Source organism: Ostrinia nubilalis, chromosome 4 (genome assembly GCF_963855985.1).
Source record: "Ostrinia nubilalis chromosome 4, ilOstNubi1.1, whole genome shotgun sequence".
Classification (NCBI taxonomy): domain Eukaryota; kingdom Metazoa; phylum Arthropoda; class Insecta; order Lepidoptera; family Crambidae; genus Ostrinia; species Ostrinia nubilalis.
Window position 1 is genome coordinate 13,896,524 of NC_087091.1, and position 17,067 is coordinate 13,913,590.

General features: G+C 38.0%; 2 protein-coding genes and 1 long non-coding RNA gene across 7 annotated transcripts in view; 2 read left to right on the forward strand and 1 right to left on the reverse strand.

Annotated features, from left to right (window-relative positions):
- LOC135071226 (18S rRNA aminocarboxypropyltransferase) overlaps positions 1–15,312 on the forward strand; it is a 100,540-nt gene extending 85,228 nt beyond the window's left edge. The window contains exon 2 of the mRNA XM_063965008.1: positions 14,227–15,312. Coding sequence (XP_063821078.1) covers positions 14,443–15,183 — 741 coding nt within the window. The 5' untranslated portion in view covers positions 14,227–14,442 and the 3' untranslated portion in view covers positions 15,184–15,312. The remainder of the gene's footprint in view (positions 1–14,226) is intronic.
- The window catches only part of LOC135071225 (calcyphosin-like protein), an 85,514-nt gene that overhangs the window by 6,902 nt on the left and 61,545 nt on the right, over positions 1–17,067 (reverse strand). Inside the window, exons 1-3 of one of the 5 annotated variants that reach the window (XM_063965004.1) lie at positions 13,921–14,044; positions 10,735–10,809; positions 5,355–5,508 (exon numbers count right to left, since the gene is read on the reverse strand). In XM_063965004.1, the coding sequence (XP_063821074.1) occupies positions 5,355–5,508; positions 10,735–10,809; positions 13,921–13,942 (251 nt within the window). In that variant the 5' untranslated portion in view covers positions 13,943–14,044. Of the gene's footprint in view, positions 1–5,354; positions 5,509–7,450; positions 7,579–10,734; positions 10,810–11,570; positions 11,604–12,808; positions 13,072–13,920; positions 14,045–17,067 lie in introns of those variants that run through there. The other 4 variants (XM_063965006.1, XM_063965007.1, XM_063965003.1 and 1 more) reach the window with 4 other exon arrangements.
- LOC135071231 (uncharacterized) overlaps positions 15,496–17,067 on the forward strand; it is a 188,706-nt gene continuing 187,134 nt past the window's right edge. Inside the window, exon 1 of the long non-coding RNA XR_010257226.1 lies at positions 15,496–15,852. This is a non-coding gene — a long non-coding RNA (uncharacterized LOC135071231). The remainder of the gene's footprint in view (positions 15,853–17,067) is intronic.

Sequence of the window (17,067 nt, forward strand, 5' to 3'; positions counted from 1 at the left end):
CTACAAATGCTTTACCACATCAACAAAGCACTTTAAACTACAACTATTAGTAGATTGGGCGGCCACCCCCAACACTGAGCCAGCTTACAGCTTGAATTATTAAATTCTAATGTTTTTTGCAAATCAAGAAGCTTAATAAGTATGACAAAATGTGCTAAGTGCATCGAACATGCATACTTCTATTTTGCAACAACATATAAATTGTAATGTGACATGCAATAAACGTTTTTGAACTTGAATTTGAACATGTCACGAGCGTATCCTGGCTAAAATGCCTAATAAGCATTGTGCGAGGAGCACCCTCCCAGTGCTGGATTTTTGTTCGGCAAAATCACCCTGTGCTCGTACTGGTGATATCTAAGAAATAATCCGACCTTGGTTCTCTAGCCGGTCACTTCAAGCAAAATCAAAACATAATAATAATTATCTTTATTTGCTTAGACTGATTAAATTAGTTCTTACAAATCGTCAAATACTAATAAGTGACCTTTACCTACACATCTTATTATCTTTAAAGCAAATAGGTACATAAGCCTCAAAATAACTGCCTTCGATTTAGAACAAAAAGCCAAGGATTCCAAATCAGTCCATTCACCTCCAAGCCGGTGCTTGCCCCTGCACCTGCAACGCCGTGCTTTATTCAGCGTCTTAACACTCTTGACTGTCTAGCGCTGACCAAATAAGAATAGCAAAGTCAAGTGACTTTCCACTCAGCAAATTCTACGGAGGCTGCCTTTGAGCGTATCTTAGGCAGTGGTAGGCGTCATCAGACTGCGGAGATCAACCTGTTACCTGACAATAGTTCCAGGGATGCGTCTGCCATTCACCTCCAAGCCGGTGCTTGCCCCTGCACCTGCAACGCCGTGCTTTAATCGGCGTCTTAACACTCTTGACTGTCTAGCGCTGACCAAATAAGAATAGCAAAGTCAAGTGACTTTCCACTCAGCAAATTCTACGGAGGCTGCCTTTGAGCGTATCTTAGGCAGTGGCAGGCGTCATCAGACTGCGGAGGTCAACCTGTTACCTGACAATGGTTCCAGGGATGCGTCTGCCATTCACCTCCAAGCCGGTGCTTGTCCCTTCAACGCCGTGCTTTATTCAGCGTTTTAACACTCTTGACTGTCTAACGCTGACCAAATAAACCGAAATGCTGAAATTACCAGATAAGGCACCGCTCAGCATGAGCCTGCTCCTCACAATATTCCTTCGCAAGAAGGACAGACCAAACAACCTATTCTATTAAACGTCCTAATCAGTAGATACAATCATGTAAGTATTGATCCGATCTGAAGTAGTTGAATGCTAAATTCTAAATCTGGATGCAGATACCGATCACAGAGACACCGCCGACCTCTCCGCATGTCTTGTCAAGGTACCCTAAAATTATCAATCTCTCGTTCTCTACTGCATACCGAAAAACATTGACACAATCACAAACTACTTACTAAACCTCGTCACCTTTGACAAACCAGACGAGACAGCAACTACTACAACGGAAGGTTAGTGTGTAACATTTTATCTTCTGGAACACTTTAAACCTTGTCAATTACGTGAACTCAGGTTCAACAAGTCGTCATCTCTAAGGGTTTTGTCGGTAAATACGAAATCTATACGACTCAACAAGTGCCTATAATGGTAAGCTTGATATCCAGTGAGGGCTCATCACAACTCGACCCCACACAACCGATCCAATACACAAGACTCCAGCTCAGCATCTCTTAACAACCATCTGGATGTCTACAAAATATCAGAAATCATAATCAGGGATGGGGGATTTCTCATTCTTTCATTCATTTCATGTGCGTTCACTAATTTTGCTATCGGACAATCAAAGCATAGCCTATACTCGAAACTAAGGGAGGAAGGGGCACATTCAGAGCCTCCATTGGAACTGTCTCTCTAACTTTTCAACTTGAAAAACATCACCTCCTTCCGGTTCAGTCGGGTAAAAATAGCTCTGACAGCGTAAAATATTATCTCCCAAGTCGATTCAATCAATTTTATCTGACTATCTAGGTCGATTTACGGGGAAAACAACCTACTTAGTGGCATCTCCTGGGTTCAGATCCAAAGGTAAATATTCCAAAAGTTCGGGAAACTGGATATCCAGAGACCCCACAGAGATTCACCAGCAGCCTTTGCAACGACTTCAACCAGGGTGGCTATGGTGGTAAACTAGGCTAAATCTTTGCTGTCCCGTTTCTCACCACAGCAAAAGGTACCTGCTTAGCACCTCGAAGTGACCTTTCTGGCTTTTCTTAGCAGGGCTCGAGGCCGACCCTCAAAATACAGAATCTCCACCACGTTCTTACCACATGGTGACCTCCACGTCAGGATCAGGTAACATGTAATTTTTTAATATGTTGAGTTGGGGGTAATAAGGTATCGTTCCTAAAACATACCTGGCAAAAATCCACTTTAAAAACTTATAAAATAACCTGGCCTTGGTGGTTAAACTAATGGCCTAAGGAAAACAGTCGTAGCTATATACTTACCTCTTGAAGCTCGACAGCAAGATTTATCTGCTATACTAAATCGTTTATCTACTCTTGTACTACCTTTATGCCCTGTGGGTCTCAACAAAATTCACTTTAAAATCGCAAACCAGTCGAAGGATGGTCGATTAGCCTTCTTTTTTCTATATGAAGTTATAACGTATCCAATTTTCGATCCGATCAAAAAGTGCTACTTATCTAGGGGGGCTGGTATTACTAATCTAAAACTATATTAAAGATAACTTTAATTTTCTTACTAAGCATAAAAGCTTAACCAATTTCACTTCCTGATAAAGGCCTTAAACCCAACAGTAGGTATCTAAAATGTGACCTTTACGGGGCTTCTCGCAGACTAGCTTATGTATATGTTTCTCCTACCATCTACATCAGCTGCTGACATGACAAAACATAGTCTCACCTGAATAATTTCAAGATTAAGTTAATAAACCTTGACCTACGAGTAAGTTCGGCACCGTTACGGCATCATACAAACAACAGGGAAAAATGACAGCAAATCCCAAAAAACAACATAGGTATGCCCTTGCTACGGTTGCGTAAGTTACTGGAATCAGGCGAGCAGAGGCGAACAGCGGAATATAATAACACATTATTTATTTATTTTTCAACACCAAGTAATACTAGGAATCTACATGAATAAAAACAGTATAAAGGTTGTTGGATTTAAAACCTCTCCTGGCATTGTTGACTTCGTTGTGGCATCTTTAATTTGGGTTGATATTTAGCCATAGATGAAATTATTTGATGAGATATTGGCGTAGGCAGAACAATAATAGCAATATTATAAGGCAGTCACTTTTATTAACTGATCTACGACCGATACACCAAATAACATATTATTTAATTAATAACTTTCAATCAACAGATCTAAAGCATGTTGGATATTCTTCAATTACATCGTACGCCTTATAAACTTATGTTGATGACTCGCATGAATCTTACTGCCATGCGGGCAAATTATATCAATACACACTCAATCTGCATTTTAATGAGGAAAGAATTTCTGAATTCAGTTCAGTAGCTTTCCAGTTTATTCATTTCAAACATACAAAAGTACAAGCCCTCCTACTTTGTGATATTAGTGCTGCTCTCACTGGGCATTTAGAACAAAACATGTTGATACCCTGAAATTAATCATGTTCTAATCTAGTTCTGTTACAGAAACTCGAAAACTTTCATCACATAGCGCCATTGGTAAGTAGTCACCAGGAGCTAATAAACAAGTCTCTCACCAGATGCTGTGCATCGTCACATGCCGAATAATAGTACAAGTTTTACAAAACAATAAAACTTGTATTATTGAGCAGAGACGATGCACAGCATCCCAAGAAGGCCTCCTGGTGAGCTCTCTATGAAGAACTCCGAGCAAGCTCGCCCCCAGGTGACTAAAATGGCGGCAAACGGAAGTAAGTCAAATCAATTCCTATTAAATAATTGCGGAAATGACGTCATTTAAGGTATAAAATGGTAAAAAAACTACACCGGAAGTAGACGCATCTCTCACCAGATGCTGTGCATCGTCTCTGCTCAATAATACAAGTTTTATTGTTTTGTAAAACTTGTACTATTATAATATTCTTTTCATTTTAGTAGATAAGAGCGACATGTTCCAATTTATGCTAGTTTTCGTGAACTTTGTAACAACAACCACTAATTTAGTACCCGGACACTTTCTCTCATAAAGTCATGTTTTTGTCGTCTGTTTTATGCCAAGTATGCAGAATACAAAGCTTGAACAGTTATTCGATATCGGGCTCTCGCGTCATGGTAAAGTCTAATTAATTAACTGCGGCCATCCTTAAAAGGCGTGGATCTAGCCCTCTAAAAAGATGGTGGTCACTTCACCCAAAAATCACCCAAGTGCTTCCCTTTTTGGGGTTGAATCTAATAAGGTTTTGAGCATGTCTGCTCAATAAGTTATACTGCAGTTAATAGTTAATGCTGTTTGGCCTATAAGATACAGACAATGGAGTACCTGGCCAGCTCCATGATGCCGGAGGCTCCCCTCGAGAGGCACAGCAGACGCAGCTTCTAAGCTTCCATCCATGTCCCCAGTTAAGAAGATAATTTCCAAGGACTTTAGTGACCACTACTTACTAATGCCTATGTGTCAATGTATAAGCCTAGGCGTAGACCACCGACTTTTAGCTGGCCGATAGTTGGGCCCAATTCTAATTTGTATGAAGAATCGACCGATTTCTAATCGGTGAAATGTGCGCACTTTCATACATCTCCATACTGATTAACAGCCCGAACCAACTATCAGCCAACTAAAAATCGGCGGTCTGCGCCTAGCCTTAATCTCTATGGCCTAATGACTAAGGACTATAATCGCGTACCTGGCCAGCCCCATGATGCCAGAGGCTCCCCTGGAGAGCACAGCAGACGCAGCTTCTAATCTTCTACATATAGCCAGTTAAGAAGACCAGGGTAATTTAGTGACTACCACGTCTAGTGCATCATGTTCGACAAAAAACCTACACAGTGTCAGCCCAAAACTCCGCTACAAGAGTGGCGTTGTCAGCAGCATTCATTAAATCTTCCTGCGTGCAGTTGCTCGGGCACTCAAGGCACGACATCATGTGCTTCATCGACTGGGGAACAAAACCTCTATGCACTAAAGACTACGGAGTATAATCACGTACCTGTCCAGCCCCATGATGCCGGAGGCTCCCCTGGAGAGGCACAGCAGACGCAGCTTCTAAGCTTCCATGACTGTGTTCCGTGTCCCCAGTTAAGAAGATAATTTCCAAAGAGTTCAGTGACCACTACTAATGCCTGTGTGTCCCTGTCAATGTATTAATCTCTATGGCCTAATGACTAAGGACTATAATGGCGTACCTGGCCAGCCCCATGATGCCGGAGGCTCCCCTGGAGAGGCACAGCAGACGCAGCTTCTCCAGCGGGTCGGTGGCGGCGGCGAGCGCGCGGGCGCTGCGCTGCATCAGCTCCTCCTCCTGGCGGGAGGTCGCCGACATCGGTCTGTGCCATGCTACTGCAGATGCAAAGGACAACTCTTCAGTCTTGGGTAAGTGGAGCGAATAGTGGATGTGTAGCTTTTTCAAAAACTCGAGGTGTTGAGTGTCCATCGTGTGTTTAATGCTTCAACCACACCTGCAGATCGCCATCGCCGGCGCGATCACGGTGCGATCATAGGGAAATGACAGGTCGCGTGAACTGTATAGGTCGCGCGACCTGTCATTGGCCTTTGAACGCGCCGGCGATGGCGATATGCACGCGTTGGTGTGGTTAAAGCTTAATAGAATCGAAAAATTACTATCATATGCATGAATTAGTAATGAAAAACAGTTGTATAGTGGCACGGTAAAGGGAGTCGAAAGTCCAGACTAATGACTGCAGCGCAGCAGCGCAGATTTTAATTAAGTTTGAGGCTCCAACCTTTAACAATGTTGTAAACAACACCTATTAACCTATTTACAGATTCTGACATGGAATCCGAAGTTCTTAAGTACTCGTAAGTTCTTTAATTGTGAATGAATATTATTACCTATAAGGACAATGGCGTTTCTATTTTGATCGAAACAGATAAAATAAAAGATGCTCCCTTTGATTTAAGAACCTGGGACCAGTGTGGCTAAAACTACCCATATTCATAAGGCTATTCCAGACAGGCTGATGATCTCAAAGCTCATTAGGGCTCTGAACAATGAATAGGTACAACCTAAGCAGCATAAATTAATGTTTCAGAATGAAACAATGCCACATTAACCTATTTCACGCTACATGTCACATGGCGCTCATGTCGCCGCACCTTTCAGTGGGTAGGGTTGTCGATTTACGATCGTTCGTTTCGTTATTACAGTTTGAAGGTCAGGCCCTACGGGATGTTCGTGAATTAATCGAAAAGGCGTCAGTTTCACCAAACGCTTTTACCACACGAGTAAAGAATTTGGTTTCTCTGTGCCTTTATAAAAGTTTTACCTGATTTATACATTGACTCTTCTGAAAACTTATTGGTTTATTACCTACTCAGCTTAAATATTATCCCAATTTTGATACGGTTCTAAGCTTTACTTTTAGTTCACGCGAAAGGTTTCCAGATATTTTTAGATTTAATATTAAGACCACTTGCCCATACAGATTCTACATTTTTCAGTTACCTCAGAAAATGATTTCAATGATATGATGATGATAGGTATTTATGTATTCTAATTTTGTTTGTTTCAGGCGCAACAACCCTATAATTTTCATGGTTGCCTAGCAGTCGTATGAGGACGCGGATCGATTCCACCATTGCTAGTTAATAATTTCCACCGTAACATTACCACGACATTTCTAATAAGTTTTTCAGTAGGCCATTATCACCTATTTTATTCAGATTTCCATAGTTGGTTGGGACTTAGGTACGCTACTATCGCGGCAATTTTCTTTGTAGGAAGGAAAATCGTGCACGCAAACTTCAGATTTTCCAACGTAAATAGTAAATTGCGATTGATCGCACGCGTTTCAAATTCCAAATCGGTTTTCTGGTTTATTTTTATTTAACCTTGAGTAGGTATGAAATATGAGAAAGCTTTTTAATGACCAAAACAAATGTGGTTGGAAAACTGAAGGATCTTTAGAAAACACGAAATCCACAAAAACGATTTCATTGATTACTTACTCGTAGTTCTTAAATGGATGCTAAGTTATTCAGGGAAATAAAGCTACAAGTTGATGTTGTAAAAGTACAAACACAAACATTCCACTATGAGACATTAAAAATTGATTTGGTTTATTTTATTTTAACGCCTCGCGGTTTTCAACTACACTAAATTGATAAGGGTTGTATTCGAAATAAATACCACTTAAGTATACTTTAAGGATTTAGGCTTTACAAGGAAATTAGTATCTTATGAGCTTGCTGAGGAACCAACATTTTAACCACGTGCAATCTAAGTGCACAGAAAAACATTACCAAAAAAATTCGCACTAACTGTTCGACTTGGTTTTAGGCTTTCCAAGATACATTTCTTCTGTAAAACACTATCATTTGCACAATCACTGTAGATGATCGTAACAATCCGTATGCTAGCACATTTCGAAGGAATACAGACGTGTTTTGGCTGGTAAAAGCGACAGCAGACTGAAGGCGGCACGCGGACAACTAAACTTGAAAAGTCAATGCACTTACAAAGCTAAGGAGGTAGGTGGGTTACTTACACATAATCTTACATCCTGAATGTATTTTACATAGATTTTATTATAAAAACATAACCCTCCTTCTGGCGCAGTCGGGTAAAAAATAGGAATATATTGGTAAGTTTTTTACTGGACATATTTTATACAGATAGTTCAAGCTGGAGACCGCCAAATCAATCTGTTATTTTGTGTCGTCTACCTTCTGATTGTACATAAATACGGTATAGTAGGTAGGGTAAGTGCGCTAGTTTTCGTCCAATTATCGGAGTTGCCAACTTTGTGATGCGAAATGAATATCTTAAAATACCCTTACTCATATGTATCATATGTCATTTTAGTCCTTATATAGTCTACTTTACGTTAATATTATATGACAATAAGTAAAAACCACGGGATTTTTAAAAAAAAATATTTTATGCAAAAGAGGCGATTTCACTAGTTTTCGTCCAAAAAAATCAGTTTTCGTCCTATTGTACGCTAGTTTTCGACCACTGTGTAGAAAAAAGGGTGCAGTGAATTATTAACTTAAAACCAATTCTACAATACAGTAACCATGGATTGTGGTATATCATTTGAAAGGTAATTTTGTTAGCTTTCAAATGATATCAAAAAGATTTAAATAAGTTTCTTACCTAAATTTAGGAAAATATTTCAATAGGTCGAAGGACAAATGGACGAAAACTAATCTACAGGAATAGCTAATTTTGGTTTTCGTCCACCCCAGTGCTTGCTCATGACGTCATGGACGAAAACACAACAACGTTTAAAGCTGTTTTTTGTTTTCGTCCACATCTTTTTAACGGTTTTTATGGGTTTATCACTGTTAAAAAGTGGACGTAAACTAAAATGTTTAATGTAATAGCAATAAAGATCATATTGGAAGAAAAAACATTGTATTTTGTAGGTCCATTGAAGTAAAATGATTATTAAAAATATTAACTAGGTGTCAGGGTTTCCGTCCACGTGGACGAAAACCAAAATCTTGCAAAATTGTTATGCTAGTATTAGTCCACTTAATTATCTAAGATTTCTGTACAAAAACTTTAATAAACCCTTAAAATAGTGTTTATTATGCTAATAATTAGACATACGTGCCAAAAACATTACGTAAAGTAGCTAAAACAGTAATTAAACATACCATGAAAGTTCCCTACCGGCACGTTTTTTTTCTAACTTGACGACGTTTTCCATTCACCTGTGTGCAGCAGCAACTTCCGTAGATTTTTTTGGAGTTATTACTTGTCAAATTACATTTTCATGCAGGCAGAACTGTTACTTAGATATTATAGATTGTAACAAGTCCAAACTTACACGGAAAGTTAGGTTTGTATTCTAATTTTCCGTATTTGTTTGTGGCAAGTCGGTCAAATGGACGAAAACAGGAGCTGGACGGAAAACCGGCGCAATTACCCTACTTAATTTGTGCTGTTCCATTTTTATTTTCAAAGATTGGATGGATCCTAAAAATTAATATGAGACTGGTAAAAAAGGGAAAAGCATAGGTAAGTATTTTAATTTTCAATCCCAAGCTAGTCCCTACTTGATTAGAGAGAATCCATTTAGGTATTTAAAAGGTGAAAGAATTACTGACACATCAAGGCGAGAGCGAAAGAATAGATTTTGATTAATTGAGTTCATTTCTTTGTTAATAAGGTGTTAAAATATAGAGGAACGTAAATGGATCCCAAGTTATTGTATTCTTAATTGGAAGAATAATTGCTTTTTTACTTAACATGGGACTAGAGCTCGTGTACTAAGTAGGTCATGCTGACAGGACTAGCTAACCCCATGCAACTTTGACTAGCTGATAGGTATACAGTAGGTAAGTACTTTTCTTTTTTTGTGCCCATGGTATACCTATCTACTTACATAGGTAAATGTAATGTAACTTAATGTTGTTAACAAGGACTTTCAGAGGTTCTAAATATACGAATCTTTCCCATTTTTCAAATAGAACTGAGAACTACAATGTGGTCTTCAAAATATGTTATGCCCTAGAACCTCATTCTATGATCTGAGCCTAGAACTCAAACTGCGGACCTTTGGGTCGAAAGCTCGGCACCCTTTAACCTCAAGAGTCTTCGAGTTGTAGACAAACATGTTAGAAGAACTTTATAGCTTGTTCAAATTTTCAATTGACCTACTTTGTTTAATTTATTCGACGAAGTTTCAACAATAGCAAAGTTAGCGCGTGTGACGGTTGCGTGCTACGGCTGCCTTAGAACGTAATCAGCCGCACGTTACAATTAACTAGACTATAAGCTGTTGGGAACAAAGAGTTTATAGTTTATAGAATCAGAAACATTGTACGGTTAAGTTAGATATGGATTAAGATTATGAAAATATGAATTAAAATGTTAATCAAACAAAGAAACAACTTATAACTGACGAAAATAGCATTTTCTTTTCTTTTCTTTGACATTCAGCAGCTTCTGTTGCTATTCAACGATGATAGCAATTTCACCAATCAACGATTACCTACTTAGTAAACAATATAGTCTTTGAAATAGAAAACAACAATTTCACTCTTTGAAATCGAATTACACTGGTCGCATGGCAAATCCATGTCAAAGAATTTAACCATTTGATCGATCCTTATGAAAAATCAATCATTTTGTAAACGGACAATACCTAACATCATTAGGCATTTTTTATAGTTAGTTTAGGTATTGTTGCGTGTTGTATCTGTAAAAGTACCGTTAAAATATCGATTAAAAACCGCGGTGTCATGTGAAATGCGGGCTTGTCTTCATTATCGCGATGGTTTAACTTTTAAATGCATGCCATAATTACCCTTATAGAAAGCCATTAAAAGAGTTAATTAGGTTAAATTGGAAGGGTGGCTTTTTAGATAGGAATAAGTAGATAAGAAATAAGAACTGTTTTATTGCACATAAACTAATAGAATAATACTTTCATTTTAGTAAAAAAAAATAATTTAGGTTGTCTCATAGCGAGGAATAATAAGAGGGGCCAGTCCATTATCAAAGTAAGAATAAGTAGAAGAACTTTTACTATGGTAGGTACGACGTTATAATCAGTCACGAAATGTTATAAACCAAGATGTTAGAATACTTACCACCGTCCATGATGTCCTTTTTGCTGGCTTCGGCTGCTTTATCGCCTTTGCCTGCGTTGTCGTAGTTGAAGCAGGCTGTGAACAATGAAAAATATTTCAAAACTCATCCCAAACCAACAACACACAGTCCATGACACAGTTGTTTGTGATTGTGCCTGAGATCAGGCAGGAACTACTGGTCCGATTTCAAAAATTCTTTTTGTGTTATCCCATTTATCGAGGAAGGCTTTATGCATAACCTTACAGCCAAGCCAGGCCGGAGCAGTAAAGAAAAATGTTACAAAAACGTGAAATATTATTCTATTTTCTGTCACGCGTACGAAATCGCGAACACAGCTACTTAGTTAGGTAGTGTTAAGAAAAGTGATGGATCGGTGCGTTAATAGTTAATTGAGGACATCAGTCCGACAATCATAAACCCATCACAGATTCATGAAGGTTTCTATTGCCACAGCAATAGAATGAAATTAATTGTTAGGTATCTTATAAATATTACCGAAGCCAACTGGCGTGGATTATTCTATCAAACTGAAGGCTGATCAGGGAAATAAATGCAAGAGAAAAATACCTTTCTCCAGATGTTCTGAACGAATGCTGCGGGAGTTTTTGAGTCCAGGAAAATGTTATGAATATTAACATAAGAAGACTGTTATCAATGTAAAGCTATTCACAATTAGAGAGTGGCCTCATCAAGCGACTTGGCGATGATGGCAATGGGCAAGTGTGGTGTGTGGTCAGATTGACAGCTGTGGGAAAATCCTCAGCAGGCAACAGCTTATTCAAACAATCAATAAAACACACAGTATCTAGAACTACCTATGGTTAATAATAAATACCTAATGGTCGTCCGTGACAACTCAAGGACTGGCGGCAAATGCGATCCGCCTGTTTAATTCCCAAGCGATATGATATATGAAAGTTAATAATTACTTTAATAACTGAGTATTAGGGCCTTGCCACACTTACATCCAATTGTTTTACGCCCGTATTCATAAACATTAATGTTATATGCGCGTGGACGCACAGCGTGACACATGAATCAATCACGGAGCTCTACTTATTCAACCCTGTGCGTCCGATTTGCAAATTTGTGAATACGGGCTTTACCAACTCTATTTCGAAAGGGAGCTCTATATTCGGCAGATAATGCAACAAAATATGATATACATGATTGATCGATAGGGTTTATCAAACCTGAGGAGCCGATCTATTTGGAATGAAAGATAGCCTATGATCTTTCTTATGTCCATCTATCCCCATACCTTAAATACATCAAAATTGGTTCAGCAGTTTAGTCGTAAAAACGTAACAGACATACAGATGGTTTACTTTTGCTTTAGTATCTAAGTAGGTATGGTGGTATGGATTGCAATATGTAGATAGGTAAGAAGGTTATTCCAATTGTTTACGTTGTAAACTACTTCAGGAGATACAATCGATTAATTTTTAAAGTGGCCATGTGTCACTCAATTTGCGACAAAGTCACCTACTGAATTGCTTAGGTTCTGGACGTTTCTTTCGAGTCATGCTTGGCCTAACTTGTAGGTACATGACATCACAGTCTGGTGTCCTCAGCCAAGCCTACGCGAGCTGTCTCAATAAAAGATAAACCAAATAGGCCGTGACTTCCAGCAATTTTGATAAATAGTGCAGAGACAATAGGCTAGGTACAGTCACCCAGGCTAAACTTTTTTGTTGCAAAAGCATAACTATTTAAACTTTTTAAGGTGCCCTTGTTAGCCTTTATGTGCCGTCTTTGTTTGTAGGTACATTGAACTGTGAAAAAGCGCTTTTCATTAAATCTAAATACTAGGTACCCTAAATAAAAGTTTTAAACACTAACTTCTTTGTTTATTTTTGTCTAAAATTCTGAAATAATTATATAAATAATGTAACCGATTTAGAAAAAAAATTAACGACCAATTTTCCTTTGGTAGTTACTATTAAAACATGAACTAACAGTTAAATAAGCGCAACATAAAGTTATAACATCATTTTAAATGTTAAAACACTAAACAAACAAATGTTAAATGTTAATTTGGAATTGTTAAATATTTTTTAAATCACTCCTCACCTGAGAATTCCCGCGAAGATTTCAATTTTTTTTTCAAGCAATGATATTCTGCGTATTCAGCCAGGCCACTATCACCTATCACTCGCGACTCAATAATGTTCGATGGGAATGTTGGGAGGCATTATGCTGTCACACACTGGTAAAATCGATTTGCCATAACATCGGATAATTAGGCTATTCAAGTACGATTATTATATCGCCACGGTTTATTGAATGTATTTTTCATAAAAACACGCAAATGGGTGATTCAGACAAGAGGAAAATATGGAATGACGCGTATCTTTATTGAATGAACTGGCTGCATACACGGTAAGACAACAACTTAACCTTGAGCCATATATAGAAATTCTCTAAAAAAGCGGTTTACTCTAGATGTGATGTTTTTGCCAACTTTTATTTTCATGTAAGGAAAAGCATAAAATATCATCTGCTTGCAAACCTAGTAAAACTTATTGATCACCAAATTGGAAGCTATTAGGAATACATTAGTCCTTTTATCAATCTGATTGTTATGTCGCCATAATAGGGTCGAGATTCTTATCAAAATTACATGATCAATATTGTCTATCGTTTTGTTTGGAATGATGCTATTGTTGATATATTGCTTGTAAACACATTAGAGATAGCCTTGAGAATATTCTGTCGACCTACAGACAACCTAAGACGGTCATTTCATTTAGTATAGCTACTTCAATAGTGCACCAATACTACAATAAATACACAGCAACGTCAATCACACTTGGAAAACTAGGACTTGGAATAGGGCGTTGTCTCTTGCGCTTAAACGGTAGGAACTCAGGGAATCAGGAAACCTGAGGCCGAATAAAATTAACAGGCTATCTGATAATAATCAGCAATCTTAAACCTAGTGCGGATGCTTAAGCGATCTCGGGGTATAGGGATTGATGAGGAGCGTCTCTCCATTAAAAGATAAGGCTGTTGTAATCAGATCTATAGCTGTTGTAATGATAATTAAAGTGATACCGCAGAGAAAAACCTTAATTTCTTCTACGGGTACCTAAGATGTTTTTTGGTAACTATGCGTAACTTGCGTAATCGTTGCCTTACTCGTTGTTGAACGCCCTTAGGCCTAAAAACTTTTTTAAACTTACCCGCCATAGAGGCGCTGCTCATCCTTCCGCGTGTAAAATCAATTTTTAAATTTTAATTCACAACTAAGATAATAAAATATTACTCAACAATAATCACAACTTTAAAATATATGATTTTTCTAACAAATGAAATGACATTAACGTTGTCAAAAGTTTGATAGTATTTATGAAAAATTAAATAAAGCTATGCAGGTTTTACTACTATCTGTCTCACGAATTAAAACGAGAGTATGGCCTGTCTAAAGGAGAGAGTAGTGATCATAAGGATGGTTTAAAAATAAATAATAATCATCGCCCAATTTCCAGGCCAATCCGTTCATCTCTAATGCCGTAAAGTTGAAAGAACAAGAAAAGAAAAACAATTTGACACTGACATTTTTGACAGTTCTGGCAGCTGACAGTTTGTGTGTGAGTTACAAAGTGAGGTTATGTTTTGGTTTGATGGTACAAAACAAAGTAACTTTTACCAAAAATACAGCGGTAATTCGTTAATTTACGTATTTGACAAAAATTTAATAAACAATGCCACCAAAAAAGAGAGGCACCGTTCATAACCGACGCACAAACCATCATGTTAAACGAGATTACGCCGAGAAATTCAATGACCTGAGTATCCAGTCGTCGTCAGAAGAATCAAATGAAAACGAGAGCTCAGGGAGTTCAGATGACGAGGGTGTTCCACCCACCTTCAATATCAGCATGTGGGATTTAAATCACTGTGACCCTAAAAAGTGTTCAGGAAGAAAACTCGCTAGACATAACCTCATCAAGAACTTAAAACTTGGACAACGCTTTCCAGGACTCGTATTGTCTCCTGTTGGTACTCAGTGTGTGAGCCCGGCCGATAAGAATATAATAGAAAAGTTTGGACTAGCTGTGATAGATTGCTCCTGGGCGAAAATCGATGAAACCCCATTTGACCGTATGAAATCAAATCATCCAAGATTGTTGCCATTTTTAGTCGCTGCAAACCCCATAAATTACGGAAAGCCGTACCAGCTTAGCTGTGTTGAGGCATTGGCAGCGGCTATGGTTATTACAGGCCAAAAGAAAGCGGCACAATTTTATTTAGGAAAATTTTCATGGGGCCATTCTTTCTTGGAATTAAACTCTGAAGTATTAGATCTGTATTCTAAATGTACTGACAGTAAGAGTGTGATAGAAGCACAGAACACCTTCTTAGAGAATGCAAATAAAGAAAGAGACTCAAAACCTATGTGGCCTCCGAGTGATTCTGAGACTGAGTCAGATGATAGTTCATAGTAATTTTACATTTAATAGTGATGTTATTCATGTAATGTTATTATGTATTTGTAAATAATTGTAAAAGTATCAATATATTTAAGCAATATTTACCTCAAATGTAATAAAATAGGTGCGATTTATTTAAAAGTGTTGTATAATTTATGAGTATTGACCTTTGTATAATTGTGACAAGTATTCACATTTTAACAAAATATAAAAAGTACCAAAAAAATACCAGTTGTAGGTTTAATTTTGAAAGATTCACTTTTCTGAAACACATTTTATTTGCTATGTTAAAATAACGCCATCTAGCAGACACTTCATAAACTAAATGCGTCATAGTAAGTAGCGCCATCTATTTAATCACAGTTGTTTTAAATTCAACGAGTCAGTGACGTAGTTGGTAGTTTAAAAGCAAACCAACAGGTAGCGCTATATTACCAAAGACCGGTAAAAAGCTTCCCGAAAGTTGAGCTTGGTGTACATTCAGTTAGTTTGCTTTTGCATTTTGTGAGTGTAAGTTGGGTCTGTGACGTTCGAAGTGTGTTTTCGTAACTCGCGGAGTAACTTATTTATCACTAACTGTTTTGTGTATGAGTGGTGAAATTCTGTGTATAGTGATTACTGTGTATGTGGTTAATAGAGAAGTGACTGTTCATCGGAATTTACCTAGAGAAAAACTTTTAGGTGAGTTTGTCAGTACATTTACTTCGGTGCAACCTGTCACGCAGGTGTCTCGCAAGTCAGTAACCTCAATGATGAATAAACACTACAATTTTCCATGTACCGATATACATTTGCCATTAATTCGTAAATAAAAACTTAGGTAAACTTTGTCTGCTTTTTGATTTCTAAAAAGTTATAAACTGCCTTTACTTCGTTCCTAGACACGTTATTTCAAGGCTAATAGTCTACTTTTATAGAGTAAGCTTTATCTAAGTAGATACGAAACTTGTGCTAGTTCTCTACAACATTACAATTTTTTTTTATTTTTTTTAAGACAGTTTTGTTCGAAAACTTCGAACTTAGACGTAATTGGTGGCCACTGAGCAAATTAACTAACTACGTTCATGTTTGCTGGTGGCTGTTTCCACTGGTGGCTCTACCACCGTGTTTTTGCTTGCCGGTAACAAAACGGCCAATGGACTGGTGCGGTAGCGTAGAACCGAGTAGGTTTAGTACAGGTTCGATAGCCGATTTTAAAAACGTAGGCTTACCTACTTATAATGCATTTTTCGAGTTTCGGTGTTATAAAATGCTATTAGACGGCCAATGTAGGTAGGTACCTACCTACTTAATCCATTGGTGATAGTTAGTGTGTTTAACACTTACAACCTCTATTAAAAATCTATCTGTTATTAGTTTGTTAGGTAGGTAGGTACCTACCTACCTGCTATACTGAGTTAGGTAGGTAGGTACAGTCAGCGTCAAATAGTTCGTGACACCCAAAATGGCCAAAAAGTTGTGTTGCGAACTTATTGGCTGGCTACTTTAAGATTATTGGGAGTAGCTATTTTTTGCAATAATTTATTTTAAGAGAAAAGAGGTAGGTAGACATTTGCACCTACTTTCACACTTAAGTAAGGATGCGCACTATAGAATTTGCTACACTGGATGTGTTCTGTAATCTGCGGTCGTCAAAGTGAACGCAGCCGGCATCATGGAACAACATTGATTTATCCTATGCTTAATTTTTTCGATGCGATCTGACAGTGCGGGCACGAGCAAAGAACGCAAACCGGACTGCTGACGAATTGCCCTGACCGACAATGTTAAATTCATCCATGATGCGGGCTGCGTTCACTTTGACTTGACCGCAGGCCGCAGAACGCATCTAGTGTAGAAAATCCTTATCCATAATGTCCATAATAAAATATTGAAACTCTTCCTCGTCCCAAAACA